This window comes from Lucilia sericata, unplaced genomic scaffold (genome assembly GCF_015586225.1).
Source record: "Lucilia sericata isolate MDLA Ls3-8-SP2 unplaced genomic scaffold, ASM1558622v1 Contig000677F_arrow, whole genome shotgun sequence".
NCBI lineage: Eukaryota > Metazoa > Arthropoda > Insecta > Diptera > Calliphoridae > Lucilia > Lucilia sericata.
The window spans coordinates 145,258-165,415 of NW_023994681.1; the positions used below are offsets into that span (position 1 = coordinate 145,258).

The following is a 20,158-nucleotide window of genomic DNA, read 5'->3' on the forward strand; positions in this document are numbered from 1 at the left end:
AAGATTTTACCAGAAAATAAATTAAAATAGAAAAATAATTTTAAAAGAAACTAACTTAAGATTTGTGGGAAGAAGTCTACATTAAAAATATAGTCATAGGTAAATTTAATAGGTTTCATTTAAATTTTGGAAGATATGAAATCTACATAGGTTCCATACCGATTTTCACAGTAGATCATGGCATTTTTAAAGATTTTACAAAAAAATCAAAAAGGGAAACAAAAATTAAACTTTTATTGATTTAGGCCCATAGGTAACTTTTATTGATTTAGGCTCATTATTACAACTTAGCAATAACTAAAATTAAGATTTTATAATATATATTATATATATGCAGATAACTCGTTTCTAGTTATTATAATTGTACTTATTTAAACGATAAGGAGATAACGAGAACAAATATCGACATTATAAAATCCTACCTTTAGTTATTGCCAATTTGTAATAATGGGCCATAATTAAAATTTTGATTTGTATTTATAGCAATCACTTTAGTGTTCTGATGTTTGCAACGGCTTAAAATATGGATCCGAAAGTTTACGAATCGTTTTGGAATCATTTTCAAATTCCTCTTTTTTTGTCTGTCTGTCCATGTAATCAAACTACAGATAATTCATTAAAATTTGAATTAATGGCTTTATTTTTATATCAAAGTTATTTGTGCCAGGTCAAGCTGGCTTTATGTTTATATCAAGGTTATTTGTGCCAGGTCAAGCTATGGGTCAAATGAGGCTCGATCGTTACCGAAATCGGCAATATTACAAATTTTTGTAGAGATTGTAGAACATTTAACACAATTATGAGGTATGTCCGGTTTTATGGGGGCTCGGTGAAATAATTGACCGATTTCAATCATTTGCAATAGCTTTCGTCCTTGAACGAACCTGCCAAATTTCATCAAATTATCTTAAAAATTGTGACCTGTGGAGTGCGCAAAAGGTATACATGGTCACACAGACAGACGGATGGACATAGCTTAATCGAATCAGAAAGTGATTCTAAGCCGATTGGTATACTTTAAGGTAGGTGAAGGATCAATATTCTTGGGTGTTACAGGGTATACAAAACAATGATATTGAGAAATTTTGAGGCAAGATTCAGATTCATTGCAGTTCAATCTTTTAGAAAAGTATATCATGATATCTGGGTGGTAACATTTTCCTTGGGCCATGTTATCTCCAGTAATATTCAAAGCCAGAAGGAAAGATGTTATGATGGTGATGTTGTTGTAATTATTGTGGGAATAGATTACAGTAAGGCTTGTGTTGTTACAAGAAGAACACAAATACCTTTTCAAATATAGCGTTATATAGGGTATACCTAACTGACCTTTCTGATAATTTAAAATTCGCTTTAACTAGATTGTATAAGTTTAATATTTCAATGGCAAATATGTCAAATTAATACTGTTTCATTTGTTTAATTGTACTAACAATTTATTTAATTTTGTTTCACTATAAAAACAAATCAACAATTTTGGACATTTTAATTACTTGATTGTTTGGGAGTTTTAAATAATTCGCGGGAATATATAAGTATAGTTATACTTTTGATTAATTAAACAAGTCAAACTAGGGGTTTAGGAGCACGTGTTACAAATGGAATGAATGTAACAATTCATATTTTTGACGGTGGAGGTATTGAACCTATCAACCGGTTTTCAAAGGTTATATAAAGGCCTTTGTCTTCAAACATTTAGCTCTTTAGTTAAGGTGAAAAATCCAACGTAAGTTAATTGAAGATAAATAACATTTCAGATTAAGATAAATACAAACGGAAGTAAAATAATTGATCAAAAATACTCACTACATGCGAGTTTGAATACTTGTAATTCTCTCAAAAACACCCGACAAACAATTCAAACACATTTAATTACTATTATTAATAAACCATAACAGCAACAAAACTTCCTTAATGATTTAAAGTTTCTCTAAACAAAATATTAAAAGAGATGAAAAAATTCAAAAAAAAAAATACCTAAAATAAAATCTAAATATTTTTGTATTTTGCATTTAATACTTCAAATACAATTAAATAATATTTCCGCATTTTGAAACCAAAACAAAAGTGAATAAAAAATACAACAAAAGATAATCAATGAATAATTTTAGCTGGGGGTAATAAAAAACATTTTGAGATAAAAAATAAAACTAAAAATTAAACACACACACTCTAAAACATACATATTAACAATTTGAATTAATTAATTTATTTTGAAAAGATCGATCCATTCATTAGTTCATTCAGCCCAACAGCATCATTATTTGCAACAACGAAAAAAACTGCAAATAATTTTATTACACAGACTTTATTTGTTTTTTGTTTATTTTTTATATAAAAAACATAAATATAGAAGAAATAATTTTTTAATGAATTTATTAAAAATCATATAAATTCTTGTGAAATAAAAAAAGAATTGCATAATTTATTAATTTTATTTTTAAATAAATTAGTTTTATAGAATCAAGTTTAAGGTTAATTGGTTTTCAGCAACAAATACTAATAATATATTCTATAACTAAAAGGTTAATTTGTATTTATATGTTTATTTATCTTATTTTAAAAAAATGTTTTTTTATTTATTTATTCATTTATTTTGTTTCGTTAGTTGCCAATATTAGAGGTCAATTGAAATAAAATCAAGTTCAATGTTTTTAAAACATTGATATAATTTTATACAAAATTTTATTCAAAATAAATTATAAACATTTAATACAACCATATACATATTACTAATAAAATTTCTATTGTATCTTTAGGCTTAATTTTGCGTTTTATTCATCCTTGAGAGTATTAAATCATGACAGGGTTGTTATAATAGATCAAGTTCTTAGGATATCAGTTTCCGATTCCAAGAATGATCAAAGCAAGATCTATAGTTTTATTTGATTTGTAACATTCCGAATCAAACTTTTAATAACTTTTATATAATAATAGATATATTTGTGTGTAAATTTTTACTAAAACAGAAATTGATATTGTGCTAGAAACAATGTCGGTCACTTGAACCGATTTTTTAAATATTTGAAATCACCTTACCTTATATTTTTAGATTTTCATTTTCCCCTTATTTTCACCTTACGTTGAAGATATTTTCATACAAAATTTTAAAAATACAAAAGCAATTTATATGAAAAATTTAGTGAAGTGAGAAAAGTTTTGAATTTCGTTTCGAAATTTCGATACCGATAAAACAGGCCGATAACATTTCACAACCCAGAGACTTTTCTATAGGATTGAGTAGTGCAGAATCTGATCCCCTCACATCAGATTATCCTCATTATAACCTACACCACTATAGTGGGAAGGGTATTATATGTTTGTGCTGATGTTTGTAACGCACTCCTCAAATAAATCACATTTAATATTCATAACTGGTGTAGGGTATTATATGGTCGGCCACGCCCGACTATACTTTCTTATTTGTTTTTCATTATGATTAAGAAGTTATAACTGCGCGAAATCGCCTTTGTTTAAAAAGTATGTCCGTCTGTCTATATGTTGTAATAAATATTCTGAAAACACCAGATATCGCTGGGATCCAAGTGCTTCCGAGAAGTTTCATATTTAAAATCTGCGAAATCTGTTATGAACAAAGTTCCGAAACAATTTAGGAAAATATGTTTAAAAATTTATATTTTTTTTGTCATTGCATGTTAACAGAATAAGGACAACAACAACATACAACAACAAAGCTATTTACAACAAAAACCACATGAAACATATGAAGCTGTTTCGTTATTGCTAAACCTAAAGATGGAAAGTCAGGGATGGATGATTGCGTATGATGAAAAATTAGAAGAAAACTAAATTATAAAAAATTTAAATTAAAAAAATTAAATTAAATTTTAAAAACTTTTCAATTTCAAAAAACATATTTTATTTATAAATATAAAACTTATTTGTGTTAAATTTTACTGTTAAATTATTTTAAGACATTCAAGTTGTAATGATTTTCAAAAGTAGGCCTATCGTTAATGATTTAATGAACTTTTCGATCCAATTCTAAAGCGAAATTCTGGATACATCATCTTTAAGATAAGATATCTAAGAACTCAGAAAATTGGTTTTAGCACATGGATGGACAGCTTTCAATAAGGATTCAGAACATAGAATTTATAGTATAGAAAATTTAAAAATAGCCTTAAGGATTCAGTTTAAAAATTTCGTAAAAATATGACCCTTATTTATGATTTAAATATTTTTATATTATGTCGTAATTATATCCTTCAAAAAAAGGCCCATTTTGAAAAAAAAATTAAAAAAGAAAAAATTTTGGAAACAATGAGGAAATAGCTAACCTCCTTTGGACAATCGATTTTAAAAGTTGGGTCACTTGATACAAAATTCCCCACATGTATGTATATTGTATGTGTCAGTAAAGCCATGAAACCATAACCTGTTCCATGAGTTATGCTAAGAACATAAATTATATTTTTATAGAGAAATTTTAAATTTAGATTTTTTAAATTCGGTATTTTTCCTGAATAACTTAAACATGTTATTAAATAATTAACATTTTATGTGACATGCTTGATATTATTATATCATGCCATTTTCTCATATATTTATAGTTTAACACCAAACTCCCAGAAAATCATTATCGATCAATTTAAAATTTTAAACATGACTTTAAAAGGCAATAAAATCTTTACCGGAAGACTAACAATAAATTGCTTACATATCAAACATAAAAATCCCAAAAAATTTTGAACTAAAAGTTCTAATAACAATATGTATATGACACGTTAAGTATTCACTTCAACCAGAACATGTAGATCAAACTGAGTTTTTATTGTTATTACGCTTCAATCAATTTAACTATAAAATTTAAGTAATTAATTAACACATTTTAAGCATAACAAAGTAAACAACAACCACAAGAAAAAGAGTGTTACAATTTATCGATCACTCACAGAAAAAAAACCACACATGCTAAAGAAAACTTTAAAAGAGAGAGTAAAAAATTCAAATGAAAATCTGATGAGTATTCAGGGTCAAAATGGTTGACACCTTAAAAAATGTAAATTATTAAACCGTAATAAAAATGTTGTACCAATACAAAGTTATAAATTAATAAAATCTTAGAGATGGCAATATTATTAAAAGGTTAAGTTCAAAGTAGTGTTAAAGGTCATGAAACTTTATAAAATTAAAAAAAAAAAAACAAATATTTACCATCATGATCCACATTCATTTCGATGGCATTGCCTAGGAAAGGCATTGAAGCGGGACCAGGTATTTTCTCGATTAATTTTACCAAACGAGCGCGTCTTTTATTGTAGATCACTAGGAAAATTATAACGGCTGCAGTTAAAAATACCGTTATGGGAGAATAGCCGGAAATGAATTTAACTGTTTTTGAGAGTAAAACACTCTCAGTCATAAGGGTGGTTATAACACGAGATGACATTTTGTTTTTTCTTTTAATTGAACACTTTTAAATTATTATTTTTTTTAATTTTGTTTAAAATAAACTGTTACAATTTGTAAAATTTTTCACTTATTTTCTGTTTTAAACATTTAAAGCATTTTATTGCAATATTTGTTGTTTAATTTTTTAAATTATTTTTATTAATTTTATGTTTTAATTAAATACGTTTTTTTATTTATAGAATAATTACAATTTCTAATATTTTTCAAACACCCGCTTTATATTGAACACTTTTAAGGCGAATTTAATTTGTAACCGCCACCCTAATCTAATTGATGCTTTACAACAAGAACCGAAACAAATATCGAAAAATCTCTTTAAGAGACGTTACGGTTGCGCTGGTCGAATGTCAACTAACAAAAACTCATTGATTGCATAAAAATTTAAAAGAAGTGTTAACAATTTTCGACTGTTTTGAGTATTTCGACTATGTTTTGCTTGGGTTTGTTTGGTTTTGTTTTGTTTGGCTTTTTTTCTTTGTATTTCGTTGGTTTAGAGCGTGTGGTTCGTTGTTTTTGGCTCTAACATACGCGATCATAACATTTGTTTAACATTCGCGTATTTGTTTCGTTAACGTTATGCTGTTAAACTCACAGCTACAAATACCACATACTTGTGTACTTACACATTCACATCAAATACCATCTGTGAACACGCGCACACTGTTACATTCCAAAAGACCGGCTCCGGATGTAGCACTAATACTTGTATGTATTCAAATTTGCTACTTTTAATCTAAATGTTCAACTACTTGCTAAAATACGAGTGTTTTGAAAAATAATTGTGACCGTACGAGAGAATAATTGTTTGAGGCAAAAAACAAACAACTGTTGGAAAAATAGCATTAGATTGTCATGAATTTGTTTTCATTTCAGAGGTCGTTTTTAATTTTTGTTTAACGGTCACAATGATTAATTTAGTAACACTGTTTAATTAATCTTTCGCAGTTTTAATTTTTGTATATTTAACCAATGTCAAAACATTTTGAATATTCTTAAAACTAACTTGAAGGGTGATTTCTTTTGCACAGGGTTTTTGTTTAAATTGCGAAAACAATTAAATTCAAATAAAGTTTGTTTGTTTGAATTATTATTCTATGTGTTGTTTCATTTCCAAACAATTGGAAAAATGTTAATCAATACATTTTTAAAACAGTATAATTTTAATCATCTTTTTATTTATTTACTCATCTTTGTTTTTATTTATTTTAAAACTTTTTTACAACCCAGAAAAAATTTTAGAATTTGTTTGTAGTTCGTTCTAAAAAACATGTTTACATCGAATATCATCGCTATAGGTACTCGTATTTTTATGTCAGTACTAACTATACGCAGTGTGCTTTGCTAGCATAAAAGCAATATGTATAAATAAAAAACCCACTTAACGATTTTGAAGATTCTAACTACAATAGTTTTCTAGATTTACAATATGTTACATATGAGAGATGTCAAGCAAATTATTGCAAGTTCGCCTGTTTCTATCTATCACCAATCTATCTATAAAAAATTTGAAGAATATAAGAGCTTCCAAGAAATTTTGTAATTAATTCATATATGTGGTGCCAAGCCACCCATTGAAAGTCCGTCCTTTATTCTCTTAATGTTCCCATCAATGTTCTTCATGTAAAATTTGAAGATTCTAGCTCTAATAGTTTCTCAGTGGGGGCTTCAAGCTCCCCAGATGAAAGCCCGCACTTTTTCCCCAAAATGTTCAGTTGAACAGATAAACAAAGTTTTATATTTAATTCATATGGGAGGTGCAAAGTTCCCCATTAAAAGTCCGCCCGTTATACTCTAAATGTTCAGATGGATGTCAAAATTCTTCAAGTAAAATTTGAAGATTCTAGCTCTAATAGTTTCTCATTTTCAATTTAATTCATATGTGGCCTTCAAGCCCCCCCGGATCAAATACCGCTTTTTTCCTCCAAAATGTTCAGATGGATATTTAAGTTCTTCGTGCAAAATTTAAAGAATTTAGTTCCATTAGTTTCCCAGATAAACGAATTTTTGTATTTAATTAATATGGGAGGTGCCGCTCCCCTCATGGGTTGTCCGCCAATTTATTACCTTATATGTTAAAATGGATGTTAAAGTTATTCGTGCAAAATTTTAAAATTCTAACTGTAATAGTTTCCAAGATAAACGAATTTTTGTATTTAATTTATATGGGAGGTGCCATTTCCCCTAATGCTAGTCCGCCTACTTTTTGTCCAAAATAATCATATTGACACTAAAGTGGCTCCAACAAAATTTGAGGACAATAATTGTTCTATTATCTCAAATATACGGATTTAATATTTTCTTAATATGTTCGTGGCTCCCCGCCATCTTGGAATTTCAAAATAAAAAATAGCCCCTTACCTATTCGAGACTTGCAGGAATACGCTGTGAATATTTAAAGAAAATCGGTTCAGCCGTTTAGTAGTCTATAACATTTAAACATACATATAAACAAACACACATTCATTTTTATATACATATATAGATGTAATAAGCAAGGCAAGGATTTTCATGCACTAAGTTTTTGACAACAAATATATAGGTTCTTGCTGACAGAGGTACCGCTTAATGTACTCTAATACCAATTTAACATAATCACGATCTTGTGTCAAGTGACCCAACTCAAAAAATTTGGATTTGGCCAGACACATAGGTCAAGAATATTATACATTTTAAAGCAAAATGTGCAATTTACGCATTTATAACAAAATATGCAAAAATATGCAACAAAAAATCGATGCCATTTTATATATGGCGGGTAGGGTAAGTTACCGAAATTCGGTAGGAAGATTAGAGTTCCTATAAAGGTTTCTTATAAGTATCAAATTTCATAACTGTACACGTACCACTAAGTAATACAATGCTCTTAAAGGCAATGGCCTAAGCTTTCTTTTGAGCAAAAAAAAGAATGAAGAAAAGACTATCTAACTCCTTTAGACAATTTTTGCTAGGACCAATAGGTGAAAAGTTACACTCATTTGAATAAAACCTCTGGCCTACTATCCAATAGTACTAACTTTAGTGCAAATTTCGTCGAAATCGATTTTTTGAATTGTGTCACTTGACATGAAATTTTCCATATATATGTATTAGGGTGATCGATTATTCGACATTTTCCAAAAACCGGTTTTCGAATAGTTCGAATAGTTGACATTTAAAAAAAACCGGTTGATATTTTTCAAATTCAGAAAAAATCGGTTAACCGGTTTTTTATTATAAATAAAAAAAAAATATTTTAATATGAAAAACTTAATGTTTATGTTTAAATTTGATTAATAAAACATGGCCAGAAATGATTTTTAACAGTTTAAAAGATTATAACTATAGATCTAGTCGTCTGATTTACATTATTTCATTAATATAAAAAAATTAGGAAAAAAGGTGGGACACTTCTGTTAAACATAAGGTACTATGTAATCCTAGCTTATTTCAAAAGCCCTGTTTAGGACAACACTTCCATAAAATTTCAGCCGTAAATTAATTATTGTAAATTGAATATAATCTTAAGATTGATAAAATTTTATCAAACAGTTATCAATTTTACAAATAAATTTTTTTAATTAATTAGGAAAATCAAAAAAGTTTAACCAAAGGAGCTTTAGAAAAATATACGCTAGTTCCTCGACTCAAATAATTTTCAAATTTAGCTGTATTATTATTTACTTAAAAATTTCATTTAAATAATCTTTGAATACAAAGCAAATAAAAGTATTCGAAACCGGTTTTTAAAAAGTGAAAAAACCGGGTTATTCGATATTCGAAAAATCAACATTAAGAAAAAACCGACACTGGTAAAGCAGAAAAAACCGGTTTTAAAACCGGTTGAAAAATCGAGTCGATCACCCTAATATGTATATACTAGCTATACCCAGTGTGCCTCGCTACCCTTGAAACAATATAAATAAAAAAACCCTTTACGATTTTTCATATTTACATTTTCTCTAGCCGGTAAACGGTGGCTCTGATATTAATTTCATCGACCAAAAGACAATTGTTTTGTTAACATTGATTTCTATAATTTCAATGCCATAGTAAACGCATTAAAACTAAGGTAGTTAAGGTTCTAGTGTAACCTGATATAGAATTGATAAAGTTGGAATCTGTTCTCAAAATTATCTTGAACATTAGTTTTTTGCTAAAAAACGATTCTAGTAGAACCCCTTCTAAAGAATCCGTTTCTAGTGGAACCTGTTGCAGAATTGATAGGTGGCACCCTGAGTTTAATTTATATGGGAGATGCCCACTATTGATATTTTCCAAATGTTCATATGGATTTCAATATTGAGATTTCTTTTAATTAATTCATATGGAAGGTGCCATGTCCCCTACAACACGTACAAAATTTGAGAATTCTAGTTCCTATATTTTCCCAGATGTAAACATTTAATTCATATTGCTAGTCCGGTTATTATTCCGCAAATTGTTCATCTGGTTTTCAGTATTGCTCGTGTTAAATTTAAGGATTCTAGCTATAATGGTTTTCCGAGATATACGATTTTTTGTATTTAATTCATATGGGAGAGACCACGCTCCCCTTATCCGCCAATTTATAAGACACATTTGAGCATTCTAGCTCCAATAGTTTCACCGTTATACGATTTTTTTTTATTTAATTCTTATGGAAGGGATCACCCCCGAGTGATCCGCCAATTTATTAGGCAAATACTAACATGGATGTCAAAATTGTACTTGCAAAATTTGAGCATTCTAGCTACTATAGCTTCCCCGATATACGAATTTTTGTATTTAATTCACATAGGAAGTACCACGCCCCCTTTTATTAGTCCGCCCATATTTATCTTAAATATTCATATTGATATCTGTCCAAGTGGGTTGGACGAAATTTGAGCACTCCACATTGTATATTTTCCCAGAGATACGAATTTTGGTACTAACTTTATATGGGGGATGACACGCCCACTATTTATTATCCGCCCATTATTGCACAAAATTTTCATATTGACACTAAAGTTAATCGTAGAAAATTTGGGAATTTACCTCATTTGGTATTGGCTAGCAATATAGGCGTGGGATGTACCACACCCATTACTTCTAGCTTCCCCCAGTATTTATATATGTGCCAAAGTTGTTTGTGCAAAATTTGAGGACTCTAGTCGTACCAGTTTGCGAGAAATACTACATTTAATAGTTATGTAGTAAATGGGCGTGGCACTTCGCCCACTTGGAATTTAAAAATAAAAAGTAGCCTATTTTTCCTTCCGGGTATATGGGAACACACAGTGAAAATTTCAAGAAAATCGTTTTAGGAATGCAGCTGACTGCAACAACTGGAGGGTCATAACCATTTTATGAGTCGTCATGAAAGTATTCATGAAAATCATCCTAGAAAGGATGATCACTTATGTTGACAATAGATTGCAACCTGAATAAGCCGTTTTCGAGGCAATAGATCGTGTGTTGATCATATTAACACGCTCAGGATAAAAAAAACTGTTGAGATGCGCTCTCAGCTATATTTATTGTTCATTGATTATGGAACAGCTATGATGGATTCAAACGTTCAATACTGCATGAAGGCCAAATGTCTGAACTTATTAACGCCGAATCAGGAGTACGTCAAGTTTGCCTTCTGTCGCCCTTACTGTTCCTAAATGCAGTGTCTAAGCGTACTAACGAGGTCAAATCCCGAGGGATCGTGTGGAAACCAACCATTTATTAACAAGTTTTTGTTAATAAATGTCTTCGAAGAATCCTTAGAATATTTTGGCCTCGTACAATACCCCATGAACAACTTTGGGCAAGAATAGAAATAAATTACATAAATATTGAAATCCGTAGTTTCTTCTACGGATGGATTGGTCATACACTTCGAAAAACTCCTGAGGAGATACATATGTAATTATGCTCTTGACTATAACCCACAGGGTAGCTGGAAAAGGGGACCACCTTTAAACACCTGGAGAAGATTTACTTTGCGGTAAATCAACCAAATGTTTGCCAGCCTAAGACATAGTGAACTAAGTTAAAGTTAAAACATATTATGATCATTATTAGTATCAGAAAATATCATATTATGATCATTATTAATATAATAAGATATCATATTATGATTAAATATAGTCCGAATATTTCATCATAATATACTTTTTTTAAACATAATGTGATTTTGTAGCATCATTGTAACTATAGCATCAAGTAACCATATTATGGTTTTATATAATCATATATAATAGTTATATAATAGTTTCAAGTAATCATATTATTGTTTGAAGTAACCATATTATGGTTTCAAGTAATCACGTGGCTTCCTATTATGGTTACATATTAAACATTATATGGTTAATCTAATGTATTTGGCATAAATTGTAATTATTTTTTTTAGTTTTCCCTTAAACAAACACAAAAGTTCAAGTACTGATATTCCCATAAATAAAAATTAATATATCCACACTTTCATGTCAATATTAAGATAATTTACAATTTTTTTTAAATTTTTATTTTTAAAAATACCATTTAATAGTAAACGTATTTTGCTTATATCTTAAACATTATACATATACATATGTAAAAACCTACCATTTAATGGTTATTTGAAAGTTAAAATGTTTCTAAATATGTAATATTATATGTTTACATAGTTATCATTATTTATTTCTTGTAAAAATAATTATTTTTCAGAGAATCATTCTCAAATTAATAATTGTCATAAATATATACATGTTTACAGTAACTAAAATATTGATGAAATTCAATAAAAATAACAATTGTTTGGTTATGACAACAAAATATTGTTACAAAAAACATAGAATAGTTGTCCTAACCATGCCGAACCATGTTTTTTCTCTGCGTGTATAAAACCAGTTCTTTAATTGATTTTGTGTTTAAAATTTTCTCCCTCAGAACTAGACTAAAGAAGCTTTAAACAATAAATAGAAAACAAAAATTGTATTAATCGATTACTAGAAATTTTTTCGGAACTACTAATATTAAAATAGTATGGGACAAAAATATATAACTAGCAACAAAAATCTTTAATAGAATTAATAAGAATAAAACAAGTTCTAAATAAAAAAATCTAATTTAAAAACTGAAAGTATTAAAAAACTAGATAAAATGTTTCGTTCTTTATCTATATCATGGACAAAGACGCATCTCACACTTCACGACTGATTCAGCAAATTTTTAAATTTTAATACCAACCAGCTTATTAAGTCTGCTAAAAATTCAAAATTTTGAATTTAGTTTAAACCTGAAATAAATAAAATACAAATAAAATACGTTTATAACAAAATAATTTGTTTCTTCCTTTGTTAATTCTAAAGAAACTTAAATTCTGTGCTGCTTAATTAACTATTTGGTTGCTAGATTTAAAACTAAAAAAAATATTGAAAAAATTATCAATTAATAAAAGTTTTTTTTTTTTGTTATACACCAAAGATTTTGACTACAAATCTTTTGGCCTAGTGATTAAGGAACAAGTTTAATGTGAACGTTCGTGTTCTTAACATTTAACGAACTCGTGCATTAAGCTTGTATCTTATTTATAAGTTCTTTAAGCAGGTTTTTTTTAAGATTCTTAAACGTTCTTCTATATTCTTCATTTTTAACACTAATACTTAAGAATAGTTGTTATGTAATAAAATGCTTAAGATTTAATAACACCAAAAGCAAAATTCTAATTTCGTTTTCATTTGACTAATTTATAAAAAATATACATTTATTTGTATTTGCAGATAAAAGAATAAATTTGAGTGATTAGTGGTTACGAAGAAGACCCATTTATCATGAATACATATACATACATATATGTATGTATGTGTACAAATTGTATACTCTAATATGGGTACGTTCATTAGTAAGTAATAGCTATGAAATACAACTTAGTAACTATTTATATGAAACAGGAAGTTTAGATCTATAAAATCCGAAATTTACAACTTATTTTAGTTGTTAAAGTCTGCAAATGATTACGAGGTTCGTTGAATAAGTTAAACTTTAAATTTAATGAAATTTTTGTTGGGTACTTAACACATCTTAAGACCATTAGGGTGTTTTTGTGAGAATTGGGTTGAATGTGAATCGTATTATTGTTATAATAACCACCATTACCCAGAAGAAACTACATTTAAAAGTAAGGGCTTACAATGCTAAATTTTAAGTAATTATTTTAACATTGTGATGACATTGGAGGCAAGTACTTACCACACTCGCTTACAAGTATCGAAATAGGTAAGTATCCTACTACGATCGTCTAAAAATATGGAGTTAAGTAAGTAGTTTTGTTTTTGTGGAAAAAATTGCCTACGATAATACGTTAACTATTAATTTTGACAAAAAAATTGTTTTTGTAAAAAAACAAAATGTCAAGTAAGTACTTACATATAAAGTAATTTGCAAGTTATTACTAAACTCCTTCTAAGTAATGTTTTCGGTATGTAATAGTGAAGTAAGTTCTTGAGTAAGTACAAATAATTACTATATTTTGCTGAGTAGCAATAAACTTTAACGTATAGTTAAGAATTCTTTCACAATTTAAACTTACTTCGACTTCAATTCTACAGATTTTCGGAAAATGCAGTACATATTTATTAATTCAATTAACCAATAGGCTCTTATTGCGTCTAATAGTTTAGAACTGGAGTTCCCATCGCTTTTTTATATATGAGGGATAACATTTTAATCTAACTGTGTTCATGTATGAGGTCGAAGCAAAAAAATTGTAATACTTCTATTGAGTGAAGAGGAATGTTATATAGAGACATCTTACTTAATGCGAGATCAAAATGTATTGAACTTATTGCGATATTTCTAGGTTATAGAGAAACAGCTAAGTTCTCCATAAATTATGTTCAAGGCCACCAGTGATAAGACCAACGAAACCACATACAGATCATGCTTTCCCCACAGGTATAGACTCCATATAGTATACAATAGACTTGTTTAGGCCATAATTTAGTTAAAAGTATAGTGCAGAGAATATTCTATAGAATAGCCCACAGTCTAGTCCATGGAGTATTTTATAGAGTAGTTCAAATAATAGTCAAGACTAATAATCCATATACTAATCGATATGATATGGTTAATTTGAGGACACGATGTACATATGTTAGTGAAAAATGTTATATCTGGAATAGCATTACTTCCAAGATATTTGAATCTAATTTTGTCAAAAGCCTGGCAATGAGAAAAACAGAGTCAAGTCTAATAATCCATATACTAATCGATATATCACATATTTATTTCATTATTCCAAGTGACTATATGGGATTTTATCGCCTATGTTTTTAATTCTGACGTTGCATCAAACAGTTTTACATTCGTTGTGTTAACTTCCTCAAGTTCCCTTCTTTTATAGCAAGTACATTCGGTCTTTGGAATATTCTCGAGTGGCCAGGTACCCTTTTGATGCAAACCTCACCCCTGGAAGACTATTCGGTTAATGCTCTCTTACAGTCCAAAACGGTTATAAATTTAAACGTATCACCTCTTATATATAGCTAGAAGTTAATAATGTAATAGGAGGACTAAGGATGAGAAACTTATTTTCACTTATTATTTATTTTAATAATATTTATAAGTATTATTTCTGTATCTTCTACGCGGACCACTATAATGTGCTTTAAAACCCCTAGAGTTCACTGACCGCCATTCAGTTTAGAGTATTGTGTACCGAATAAAGTTGAACATAAATGTAGCGGAACTTGTAGTTTTTATTAGAGGGTATTATGCGTTTGTGCTGATGTTTGTAACGTACAAAAATATTGATCCTATATTCGCTTAAAGTATACCAATCGACTCAGAATCACTTTCAGAGTCGATTAAGACATATCCTGCTGGTTGTCCATGTAAACCTTGTGGACAAGGTACAGGTCGCAATTTTCAAGATATTTTGATAATATTCGATACGGCACATGGACGAAGTCTATTGAAAATGATTGAAATCGGTTCATTATTTCACCTAGCGTCATACAACCGTACCTTCCGGTTTTTAGGTCACAACTACTATATCTACGTTTTATATAAGCATAAATGACCGAAGCCAATTTTTGAAGCCGATTTTTGTAATTATCGGCCCTTATTTAATCCTAACACCCATACAAAAATGTACAAACGTCTCTCCTCTAAATTTTATGATCCTAGGACTAAGTCTGTTGAAAATGGTTGAAATCGGACCTTTATTTTACCTTACCCCTATACAACCGCACCCGCTAAATGGGGACTTTAAGCTTTTATTTGTATTATTATTAGATTTGTTTGAGCAACCTAATACATTTATATGTACTTATGTATATAAAATTGCAAACTTGAACTTGACCACTATCAAATAACATATGTATACAATGCACGGCCCTCGTTTAAACGGCCATAAATTATGAAACGCACGCCATGTGTATTTGAAATTCAGTCTTTATCGTCCGTCGTCATCCTCTTAACAAATAAAAAAATTTTGTTTGTTTGGCTTTTAGAAAATGATTAAAAAGCAAAAAATTATAATCTAATTGTTTTGTTCAAATAAAAAATCACTAATTGCACAATTATTGTAATTAATTTCATTTTTATAGTTTGTTTTTCTTAAATAAAATTAAAAAAACTAAAACAAATTGAAATACAAAGAGTAAAGCCACTTTAAAATCCTACACAAAAATTATAAGAGTATGAACTCCAATTACTTTATTTGCATTTAATAGTTTAGTTAAGAGGAACAATTTTAAATTTATTCTTAAGCTATTTTTACACGGTTGTCAGACCTAGCAATGTGCTGACAATGACCTAACAATAATATATATATATATATATATATATATATGGCATGACAATTACCTGACAATGTTGTCAGTCAAAAAATTGCCAGTTCACAGTTTGTTTACATTTTTTTGATTTTGTTTTTCATCTGACAATGTAAAATGATCTCATCAAAATAAAACTACAAATATAGTAGTATATAGTAGTAAATCGCTACTTTTCCAACAACCAATTCATAAGCAAAGTTCAATATATTCACTATAAACCCACAGATGGATGACATAGTTATACGTGCCTTGATTAACTGATCACTATTTGAATCTCTTATCATTTTAATGTTTTAGATTTTCGAAATTTTTATTCAAATTTGCGTGTGCTAAAATACCTTAAGGTAGTAAAATATTAAAAACAGAACTCACGCATTTTAAGTGATTTTTTTCATGTCCCGGACTATTTTGTTTATTAAAATAATTGCAAATTATTATTACGTTCTTGTTCCCCCAAGCAAAAAATCATTTACTATTCTAAAAATGTTTTATTATACGCGTACATAGTTTTACCCGGTATACACCTCTTATTATGAGTTTTTTTAAATATAACAGTATTATTAATTATATTTATTCTTTATTTTGTGTTCATTCTTTTCTTTAGCTTCTTATGGATTTAATTCTATCGATGAGTCCATAAATATTTATTAATTGATGGTATTTTCCATTGTTACACTCATTGTTGACATATTTTATTTTTAGCATAAAAGTTTTTTGTTTAGAATAATTAATTTTAACTGGATTCCAATACTTATTTTTATATGTAGCAATTTTTGATTGTAAGTTTTTTTATTTTAGTCGATCTTATGAGACCCGCTATAACCCATCCGTACTTTTAGCAAATTTAATTAGTTGCGCATCTTTAACACTGCCAAGATTATAAAACAGTCTCGTATTAAAACATCTTAGCGATATCTCTCTAGTAGAGTGGCACAGTTCACTCGAAGGCCTTATGCTTTCCCTACCTAATTTCGTTGGGAGGGAAACCCGTCGGTACTTCTAATAAATCTGATCATATTTACTAGTGACACATCTCTAAGACAGTCCAGATCATGGAAAGAGCTCTACCAAAATGTATTGCTGGGCAGTCACATAGAAGGTGTTGTACCGATTCCTCCACTTCCTCATCTAAAGAACTTCTACAATAGCTATAACTTGGGTAACCCATGCGTTCCGACATATGTCCAACTATACTGTGCCCAGTAATTATACCGAATTCTTAGTAAAAGATAAAAGAGTCATATCTTTTGTCAAAGTGTGACAGAGCAGTCTGGATATTCTGGGAGTGGTTGTATTTGACCAGTTGAGTTCCGTCTCACTCAAAACCCATTCATCCATCAATTTCGATAAGGAGGAGTGTGAATATCCCTTTGTGCAAGAGTTAAGTCTAGGGACGACCCTTGGGTTGCGTATTCATCAGATAATTAATTTCCCGAATGCCAATTGTACCAATTGAGCCAGTGATTGAATAAATTGGATAGACATTTCAACTTAATAACGTTAGAGTTAAGAGCTGTGATTGATGCAAGTCTGTCCAAGTAGATATGCATTAACGAATTTTCGAAATTCAGTTCCCAAATTCTTCTCGCGGCTGTATCAATGGCATATATCTCTGCCTGAAAGACCGTGCAGGTATCGGATAGTCAAAGAGACAACATAAGGTCCAGTTTATCGGAGACAATTTCCGAGCCCGTTCCTCTTTCTATCTATGAACAATCAGTGCAGATTGAGATCACCTCGTCCCTTAGGACAGTGTTCGAGACACAATCATCCCTTGTCGGTATTCTGGTCCTGAAAGTCCTATTGAAATTCAATGTAGGTGCTATGTAGTCCGTTTCCTGCCCCATGATTGGCCTGACTATCTCTTGTAGGATGATGCCGTATCCAATATCCGTCCGTTCGACTCTTTAAGTCGCAGAGCAGAAATGCATTTGATATCTATCAAAGGGAATTATATGTAGCTAAACTGGCCTGAGGGATGGAATTAATAGAGCCAGTGGTTGTAAGACATGATAATCTTTGTATCTTGTTTAAAAAAGAAAGGTGAGTCATGGTATCCACCGCTCTCCACCAAATAAGAGCCCCATGGGTCAAAATAGGTCTTATGACAGCGGTGTACACCGAGTGTGCAATATCCGGTATAAGACCCCATCTCTTCCCAAAAGATTTCTTACATATACTCTCAGCACTACGTTTCCACAAGAGCTTAGTCTAAAAGTATTCAAAAAAGTACCATCCAATCGTGGAGGTCTGAATTCTGAGATTTTGTGAAAAGAACCAGTTCGGTTTTCCCTGGCCCATGATATCAGAACGCTGAGAGCTGATTCCATGATGGTGTTAGAACCACTAATTCCTTATTAGACATACATATGCTCAAAACAATTGGCTAATAATTATATTAAAATATGTTATTGAGAACTAACACTTATTACCAAGTAATGCATGAAATAACTACATTATTCATTACCAAATTTTGAGAATATTGATACGTTGTTGATATGGCTTAAAATTCCATCAAATTTAAATTTTATACAAAAATCCTATAAATTATAATTAGTACGCTTTTTAAACCGTTATATTTCTTCAAAATAATCTAAAATAATTTGAATTGTAGAAACAAAATTTTATGCCACAATTTCTGCATTTTGCAAGTTCATTCAGAAAAGAACTAAAGGAGGTCAAGAATGTTTTGCAAAAACTATTAAAACGCTAAGAAGTAGCCGTATTACAAAAAGAGGCAAATTTAAACTTCACATATCTACTTCTAAATACCATTAATATTCAATACAAAATCTAACGTTTTTTCTCATATTTAAAAATATACACAAAAGAAAGAAGTAAAAAACACGGAAATGAACTTGACCTTTGTGAATGGAATATAACAGCACATTTTGAAAATTATCATAAAACAACAAGATTTTTAACCAATAAAAATATACAACATAAGTAAAAACACACATGAAAGTCAAAGAAGTGGTTTTACTGCATTATTAATTTAAAACAAACTAAAATCAACTAAACTAAACTCAAATGAATTGAACCTTATGTATTATTGGACCAATATAAAACCACAACTATACACATACAAAGTATATCGAACCTCCGATACAGCAGCAACTAAAATCAATACAATGTGTTTGAAATAAAAAGTAAAAACAATAATAACAATAAACACATAGCAAAATTTATACCAAAAGATACATCACACGTACGCAAAAAAGGTTTTTTATTTAAATTTTTATAACTGAAAAAAAGATACAGACAGCATCATCAAACGGCGCACACGAGATCAGAGTTTTTTTAAACGGCTTCATTTAGCGATGTTGTTGTTATAATCAATGTTAGAAAACACAAAGACGAAAAGAAGCAAAATAAAATATACACTCATAGTATACTAAGTATTATTAAATATACAGTTAAATAAAAAAATTATTAATGATATTCAAAAGAATCACCAAACAATATGTAGTATAAAGTAATAAATATTTTTTTAAAATCTTTATAAACAAAATTAAGAAGTTTCAAGTACAAGTACAAACAAATTCGCTTGATGGCTGTTGATCGCAATGACCCAATGAACTTCTTCCATAAAATTATTTTTTCTTATATTGTTAATCTAACAATAGATATACTTCAGTTAAGAATTTTTTGACACATTGTTATCTAAATAGTAATTCTTGTAATAAAATTTAAATTTCTAGTTTTACAAGTATTCTTCTCATATTTTTTACATGGAATTATAATTTGGCATTCGTTATTTAACCTGTATAGGAATTGTATTAGAATTTTATATATCTTTTGACTTGTAAATATTCTTTATATGAAGTAAATTTATAATGTAATGAAAATTCTGATTTATTGCTTCAATAATTAAATCTTTTTAATTAAATAATTTATTTTACAGTTTCAAAAGTGCCTTACCATCTATATACATATATAAAAATGAATGTGTATTTGTTTGTATGTTTGAATGC

At 29.2% G+C, this 20,158-nt stretch overlaps 1 protein-coding gene across 1 annotated transcript in view; it reads right to left on the reverse strand.

Moving 5' to 3' along the window:
* Positions 1-5,803, reverse strand: part of LOC119607211 (cytochrome P450 4c3) — a 29,854-nt gene extending 24,051 nt beyond the window's left edge. Inside the window, exon 1 of the mRNA XM_037961034.1 lies at positions 5,179-5,803. Coding sequence (XP_037816962.1) covers positions 5,179-5,413 — 235 coding nt within the window. The 5' untranslated portion in view covers positions 5,414-5,803. The remainder of the gene's footprint in view (positions 1-5,178) is intronic.
* Positions 5,804-20,158: the final 14,355 nt, after the last annotated feature.